We start from the raw sequence: 8,466 nt of genomic DNA, 5'->3' as shown, positions 1-8,466 counted from the left end.
AATAATAAGCTAACTTTTCTAGTCTGACACAAAGCTACTGTCCAAGCTCAAAATATCCCAATAGACCAGTTAAGCGACATGGCCTGGTTTTACACGAACAGTGCTGTGAGCAGGCAGGTGTCTGCGGTGCAGCTCAGGTGTGCTGAGCTCATCTGGCAACATCTGCCTGGGGCAGGTGGGGAGGAAGGCAGGATGTTAACAGGGTCTCATCACATCAGAGCTGCTGACCATCATGAAACTTGCTGGAAATTCAGTATATTGACTTCTTTCTTGTTCTGTCAAAATTGGCTTAAGTTAATTTACAGATTCAGGAACTACTGGGTGAAGTAAGTTTCATGGTATTAGGGGACAGAAGGACAGTGCACTGACAAGCTGGGAGCATAAGCTCTGTCTCCTTAGGAAGTAAAGCTAAAAGTACACTGTCTAGCAATGGGCCTGACGTTTTCTAAGAGATGGTGGTCTGGACTTGGACGTTTATTAGGACTTCAGGTACAAAGTCTGGTTGGAACTAGAAAAAAAATCCACATGCAGAACAGCACTTTTCTAAAAACAGTTCCTTTCAGTTTGCTTAGAATAGTTATCAGATTTAGGCCATTTTAATGTGCCAAATCTAGGTAAATCAGTGTTTAGGTCCCAGCACAGGGAGCTGTTGTCCTCTGGCAGGTGACATGCACGCAGTGACTTCTACACTTCTGCATTGCAATGCCTGGGTAAGGTGGCTGCAGGTGCAAAGCAAGTTAGGAGTTTGGATCCAGACCTGTGACCTGATTTTCAGAGTTGCAATGTACCCAGAGAAACTAATGGCAGATTTAGAAAGCAGTTCTCACAGACCATTATATCTGAAAGCAAGTCGCCTAGTCTAAGGCTGCAGGCCTGTTTCAGGGTGTTTGTCCTCAGATTAATTATCTTTTTAATAACCTTTCCTGTTTTATTTGGCTTATAGAAAGATTTTTGGCAAATGGTGTTGAAAAGAGAAAATACAAATAAAGGTTATCCAACAAAAATTTATTGCCACTCCTAAACATTTGAAATGTGATCAGCATGAGGGTTCATGTAATCCAGTTTCGTTTTTAAACACTAATGGATTATGTAATTTAAAATAACTATTTCTACTATAGTAAAAATTATTCTTTGGAAATTATTTTAGTAAAGTTTCTATAAAATTGAAGGGCTTACAAATTTCAGATTGTGAACATAAGAACAGGCCATACTTTTTTTTTTTTTTTTTTTTGTATCTCGGAGAAATGTAGAATATTGAAACAGGATTAATTTTTCTATCTTAATAGACTAACCTTCCTCTCAGGTTGTAATTTAGGCTCCTTTCATCTTCAGGTTCTTAATGGAGAATTAGTTAGCAGTTACTGTTATTATAAAGGAAATCTTTGTTTAAAGATAAAGAGATATTAGACTATTAGACTAAAAGATAGATTTACATTTGCTAATTTGTATTAAGACTGAAATTCTGTTTGGGAACACAATTTATGTTCTTGGTACCTGTTTAAGGTACCTTTTTTTTTTAACAGTAGTTTGTTTTATGAACTTTTTTGAAGGTATTATGGTATTACCTTCACTTTTATGAAGGTATTATGGTATTAATTTTTTATTATTATTATTTTTAAGAACTACTTGCATTTCTTTGTTTCTGAGTGATATGGCTGGGGAAAGCTCCAACTGTTGAAGAGCAATCTCTTTTGTCCTGCAGTCGTAATAATTTCCTTAAATTTCTTTTGTGTGGGCCCTCACGCAGAAGAACATGAGTTTGTTTCACAATTCTGGCAGGGCATGTTGTGCATGGGCACCCGCCAGGAGCCTTCAGGATGATGACCAGGCACAGCAGGTTGTCTCTGGTGGTCCTTTTTCCTAAGCCAGAAACAGGAGGAAATACTGCCATCAGGGAGAAAGAATGGTCTTGTGCCACGGATACACGTTTGGGGCTGTAGACACAGACACAGACACACAGACACAGATTTCTAGGTTGGAAGAGACCTCAAGATCATCGAGTCCAACCTCCGACCTAACACTAACTACTCCACTAAACCATATCGCTAAGCTCTACATCTAAACGTCTTTTAAAGATCTCCAGGGATGGTGACTCCACCACCTCCCTGGGCAGCCCGTTCCAATGCTTAATAACCCTTTCGGTAAAGAAGTACTTCCTAACATCCAACCTAAAACTCCCCTGTCGCAACTTGAGCCCATTCCCCCTCGTCCTGTCACCAGGCACGTGGGAGAACAGACCAACCCCCACCTCTCTACAGCCTCCTTTAAGGTAACTGTAGAGAGCGATAAGGTCGCCCCTGAGCCTCCTCTTCTCCAGGCTGAACAAGCCCAGCTCCCTCAGCCGCTCCTCATAAGACTTGTTCTCCAGACTCCTCACCAGCTTGGTCGCCCTTCTCTGGACTCGCTCGAGCACGTCCATGTCCTTCCTGTAGCGAGGGGCCCAAAACTGAACACAGTAGTGGAGGTGCGGCCTCACCAGAGCCGAGTACAGGGGCACAATCACTTCCCTAGACCTGCTGGCCACACTGCTTCTTATACAGGCCAGGATGCTGTTGGCCTTCTTGGCCACCTGAGCACACTGCTGGCTCATATTCAGCTGCCTATCAACCAATACTCCCAGGTCCTTCTCGGCCAGGCAGCTTTCCAGCCACTCATCTCCCAGCCTGTAGCCCTGCTTGGGGTTGTTGCGCCCCAGGTGCAGGACCCGGCACTTGGCCTTGTTGAACTTCATACAGTTGACCTCAGCCCATCGCTCCAGCCTATCCAGATCAATGTAGGAGCAATGCACCCCACAACCTGTCAGACTCAAGTTCCTCTTTGACTTTGGGCAGACTGCAAGAGACTTTGGAGAAACAGGGTCAGCTTTGGGCTGTCAGATGGCTGAGGTACTATTAAGCTTTTGTGCCGTGCCTGGCAGCCGGTCAGGGCTTCTCGGTGATTTTGCAGCACCAGGCCTCCTCCGATGCAACGTACACACACCCTCTGACTCCTACAAGTAGCAGCAAAGGTGAAGCTAGCAGAAACGAGCAGCCAGCAGCCCGAAGGCAGAGCCATAAACAGGAAAACTCGCCCCTGAACGGCCAAGCCGCGCACCGTCTGCGGCAGGTGCGGCTCTCGGGGAGCCGAGGCCCCCTCACAGCGGGACCCCCGGGCCGGACCCGCACCCGCAGCCGGACCCGGACAGGCCGGAGCGCCGCCTCCAGCCCCGGGGCTGCCGCAGGGCGGGCCCCGGCAGCCGTGTCCCGGAGGCCCGGCCGGCCGCTGCCTCGCAGGCCCGGCCCCCTGGATCCGGGTCTCGCCGCCCCCTGCGCCGCGGCGGGGCCGGGAGTGGCGGCGGGCCCCGGGCCGGGCCCGGTAGGTAGCGGGGCGGCGGCGGCGGGCCCGGGGTGGGCGCCCTGTGGGGAGGCGGCCGCGGGGCTCCGGGGCAGCGGTGGGTCCCCCCCTGCTGGGCTGCGGCCTGACAGCCGGGCGCTGCGGCAAGCCGAGGACAGCAGGTTTGGGCGTTTAAAAAAAGAAAAATATCAGCTAAAGCAGCTGGAAGGTCAGAAGTGAAGGCTGCGGTGCTGTGCGGATAGGGCAGCGTGCTCCCCTGCTGCCCCCCCTCCAGCCAAGCAAGCCACTGCTGTCTCGGTTTTGCTGTTATTGCAGAATCTGCTGGAGTTGCACTGTGGCTTCCTATCTGCAGCACGCACCGGTTATCCTAGCCTTAAGCTTTTGCGATTTAAAAGCAAAGTCAGTCGTTCGGGTAGAGGGGGAGTGTGTCTTTAACTCTGTTACTGTTGTCTCCCAATTTTAGGAGGGCGCAGAAATGTCTCGCTTTGAAAATAAAGGACTAATACTGGGCATAATGGCAGGGACTGCTGGAATAAGCCTGGTCGTGATTTGGTACCGCAAGGTCCGAAAACCTGGCGCAGCTGTGCGTATACCTGACTTTGCAAATGTAGGTAACAAGCTTAATTCTGTAGGCATGCAACATGAAACTCATAACGAGCAAGGGGCGGTAATGGCTTTACACAGGAGGCAACTGCAGATACTAGAAAAATTGAATGACTTGCTAATAAGTGTGGATGAACTGAAGAGAGAGGTGAAATTTCTGAAAGAAGCTATTCCAAAGCTTGAAGAGCTTGTTCGAGACGAGCTCCAAGGGAAGGGAGATGCTCAGAGAGTTAGCCCATCACACAGAGCAGCAAGGCGGAGAAAAGCTGAGACAACTCCTGCAAAAGAAACTACCAGCTCTGAAGAGGCAGAAAGTGAAGGAGGGTGAGTCGATAATATTTTGTTTATGCTACATACGCATTGCAAATTGCATCAATATGTATGTGAAACTTTGTATTATAAACAGTAGCCCTTTAAAAGTTTTAAGTATATTTTAAATTCCTCTCTAATCAGGAAAAAAAATCAGATTAGTTGTTTTTAAATCAGAGAGAACTCTGGATGACCATCTGTAAGTCTGCACTACATGTGAAGATGGTTTAATATGAAGCACATTACAGATTTCTACTAGTGTGTTGGGCAACCATCTGATGCAGTATTGCTACAAAGCTATGTAATGAGAGGCAGAGTTCATGATAATGCTGTGATTTTTAAGAGTGCTTTCAGTAAGACAGTAGTCTTGCCTGAAGTCTCTGACAGAACTTGTTCAAACTGTAGGAGTGCTCTTGTGCTTTTCATGATAATTGTTTCCTTTGGGCCTTAAAGATGAGTTATTACAGTGTTCTGCGAAAAGGTATTACACGCTATGGAAGTTATGTCTGAATGCAAAGCATGTACAAATGGCAGTTTGTTTATTTACATTTGCTATTGTGTATGTTTCCTGCTGGCTTAAAATTAAGCATGAGGGATTTCAGGTACTGACTAAGGTATAAAGTTCCTGGTTTTGATCATGGCGTTTAGTCCCATTGTGGTTATTGGGGCTTCAGTAGAGGAACATGCTGAAGGATGAGATGTACCAGGAGTTCAGGAGAGGGACTATATTTTTCTATTTTCATATGTTGCCTAATACACCCTTCAGTAGTAATGTGAAAATGGTGATGACATTACTTTCTTGTAATTACATCTTTCTTTTGATATAATCAGATTAGATACTTGCATGCAATTTAATCAGGGCGTGTTTATAGCAAATGTGGTTTTTTTGGTACCACCTCCTCAATGTGGTATACAGACATAATGCTGCCTACACTAGAATGTAAATTGTCCATTTTAAGTCACTTTTTTCTTTTCTTTAAGGAGGCTTTAATTAACTATAATATTCTGAAGAGAACAGAATACTGCACATAATAATTAATGAAATTCTACTTTTGAAGAGTTTCTCCATATTCATTTTAAGTTCCTGTGGGCCGAATTTCTTGTGTTATATCCCAGCTCCCATGCTTTGTGAGTCTTTTGAGACCATATTTTGAGATTCCGCAATTATATTACAAATTAGTTCTTCATTTTTTTTCTTTGCTTTAAATATTCAGTACTGGCAACGGTCATCAGAAACATTTCCCCTTCATGTGGTATATAAATGTTTCAGTTCTATAGTTCCTCAAAGTATTTCATTTTTTTGGGGATAGGTTTGCAGAGGCCTTTGTACTGAACATAAAATATTTGGAGATGTAGGTAAGGCTAAAGCATGGGTTTACAAATAATCAGGTTCCCAAACACAGAATAGTTGTTATCCCATGCTTAGCAATTGGGATCGCCACCTTTTCTCATCAGGAGAGATGCACTGTTGTTTGAGAACTAACCAAGGAAACTTGTCTGTTCAGGTTCTTCTCTGTGATGAAGAAACTGATGAGATGATCCGACACAAGTGATTATAGTGTGCAAGAGCTTTGAATGTGTCCTTAAGAGAGGCCTTCTCTGACGAATATTTGCGTAGAGTTGGAAGGAAGGACGATAATTCAAGGTTATAGATACCCAAGTGACTAATGCCATGTGCTTTATCAATGCTATTTTTTAATCTCCTTTGAAAAGAGTTTTTTTTGCGTGCGTTTTTTCCATAATGCATTGTACTTGATTTGTTTGTTTTGCATATCTTCTCTTTTTAAGATAGTTTTATTTCATTTATGTAATTTTCTTTTTGTATTTTTTCTTCATCTTCTAAATGGACGTAGATTATTAAGCCTAGTGCCTAGTGTGCGTACAGTTAAGTTTTATATAGTTTTTTTTGAGGTCATATGTAACGTCAGTGGCAGTTGTGCTTATTCTGTGAGAGGCTATAGCAACTCATTTTTTTTTCTGGTTAACACGCGTCACAAATTCATGTGTTCTAAGTATAAACACCATGTGCCCTGCTTTTACTGTTCAGTGGTGAATCCAAACATGGTAATGCAATCAGTTTACTGGCTTGTGAATGAGAGAAGTAATTTTGTTCTTTGTTACAGATTAAACTTTTAAACTTTGTTTTTTCAGTTTTTGTACTCTATCTGAGGTAAAGTACCTGCAACGTGTTTCACTGCCCCAGCAATATTTTCATGATCCAGAAGACAGGATTGTATTTGTGTTAAGCAATTCTGGTTTTAAATGACACACGGATAGATGCTGGGAATTGGCAGATGAAGTAATCAGAAGAGTCTTATGCGCTTGTGCTGAATGACTACATCAGTTCCAGATTTGCAGAATTCTCCCAGCTTTTAATACTACCTTTTTTTTTTTTTTTTTATAAACTATTTGATTCTGGCAGTCCTTGTTATGGCCCTCACTGCTTTGATCTGTTTTGGTCATATTCCCAATGCCACTGTTGATATTTAACACCTTGGAGAGAGAAGCTTTGTATTTTGCCTTTCAAAAGTTATGTGAGAATTCTAAGTGGAAAAATATCCCTCCTTCCCCTTTTAAAAATAAATTTAGATATAGCTTTATGTAATAAAAGCTATCTTGTAGGAAGGTATGCTGGATGCATGTGACACTGACTGAATGCTGAAGAGTTCTGGTTTCCATCATTCACTTCCATTGTTTACTCAGTCTTTAAGATTTGAGGATGTGTAACAATCACACATTCATTTACGGATAGAATAAATGGTGTCTCGATGATCACCTGGCTTGCAGAGTTTCACCTAATTCTGCCCTACTTGTCATTTTAAAGCCGCTTCCTCCCTGGTGCAGCAGTGATGAACCATTGACATCAGTGTCATGTTTGGCCTCAGTCTTCAGCAAGGCTTTGCTTCACCCAGGCTTTTCAAAATGCTTTTGGCATCAGTCACCAGAAAGGTTCACAGCAGTAAATAGTTTTCCTTCTGATGTTTTATTTATAATTTTTTCTTAACATTTCCCTTCCCTGCTTCTAAGAACTTATTTGCTTACCATTTCTTCATTTATTTTTGCTGCCCATTTGTTTTCAGTGCAATCTTCGGCTGACCTGACTCTGGTTTGGCAAACTTTTCCTCAAAGGCTGTTTATCATTACTGTTGGATGTGTCTGCTCTACTGGGTCATCCATGCCAATCTGATCCAGATCAGTCTGTGACATATAATCACGTTTCTACTGAATTAGCTGGAGCGGATGAGACAGTGTTTGTGTCAGCTTACGATCTTTTAAGTCACCGGGAAAACAACAGATGATGTTTGATCTGTCTCAAAGTTGGAGTGTTGTGAATGGCCAATACCTGGTTAGGCCCCGTGCCTGCCAGTTAAAAGGCAGTCCAACAGTTTTTGAGCCAGCAGAGCAAGTTTACACCCCAGCAGTGTTTTATACCAGGTAGCTCAGTTGTTTTTTGTGTTTGTTTGTTATGGTTTTTTGTTTGCTTTTGTTTTTAATGCAGTACTACGTGTCTGGATTTTGGAACAGCTTAACCACAGTGTGGTGAGTCACTAGCATGGTTTCCATTTGTTCTTTGGACTTTGAACAGTTCTTTGTGATCCGAGTCCTGTTGGTTGATCATTGCTCCTCATGTTCTTATCACTGTTTTCTCTTTTAAATAAAATCTATTGTAATAAAGGTGAAAACAGTTCACACTGAGTATAGACAGTTTTCAAGTTCTTTGAATTTCTCAGGTATTGGTTTGTCACATATAAATATTCACTTTTCATAGAATCATCTAGGTTGGAAAAGACCTTCAAGATCGTACAACCGTGGAATCGTAGAATGGTTTGGGTTGGAAGGGCCCTTAAAGACCACCTGGTTCCAACTCCCTGCCACGGGCAGGGACACCTCCCACCAGACCAGGCTGCCCAAAGCCCCATCCAGCCTGGCCTTGAACACCTCCAGGGATGGGGCATCCACAGCTTCTCTGGGCAACCTGTGCCAGGGCCTCACCACCCTCATAGTGAAGGATTTCTTGCTTATATCCAGTTTAAACCTACCTTCTTTTAGTTTAAAGCCGTTCCCCCTTGTCCTATCACAACACTCCCTGTAGGCCCCCTTTAGGTACTGGAAGGCTGCTGTAAGGTCTCCCCAGAGCTTTCTCTTCTCAGGGCTGAACAACCCCAACTCCCTCAGCCTGTCCTCGCAGGAGAGGTGTTTCCTCTGGACTTGTTCTAATAG

The 8,466-nt window shown here is 43.6% G+C and overlaps 1 protein-coding gene across 2 annotated transcripts in view; it reads left to right on the top strand.

Annotated features, from left to right (window-relative positions):
• Positions 1 to 3,028: 3,028 nt before the first annotated feature.
• Positions 3,029 to 8,466, top strand: part of RMDN2 (regulator of microtubule dynamics 2) — a 47,883-nt gene continuing 42,445 nt past the window's right edge. Inside the window, exons 1-2 of one of the 2 annotated variants that reach the window (XM_050710068.1) lie at positions 3,029 to 3,105; positions 3,797 to 4,260. In XM_050710068.1, the coding sequence (XP_050566025.1) occupies positions 3,809 to 4,260 (452 nt within the window). In that variant the 5' untranslated portion in view covers positions 3,029 to 3,105; positions 3,797 to 3,808. Of the gene's footprint in view, positions 3,106 to 3,290; positions 3,355 to 3,796; positions 4,261 to 8,466 lie in introns of those variants that run through there. The other variant, XM_035563190.2, reaches the window with a different exon arrangement.

This window comes from Cygnus atratus, chromosome 3 (assembly GCF_013377495.2).
Source record: "Cygnus atratus isolate AKBS03 ecotype Queensland, Australia chromosome 3, CAtr_DNAZoo_HiC_assembly, whole genome shotgun sequence".
NCBI lineage: Eukaryota > Metazoa > Chordata > Aves > Anseriformes > Anatidae > Cygnus > Cygnus atratus.
This window is presented reverse-complemented; position numbering and strand designations above follow the sequence as displayed.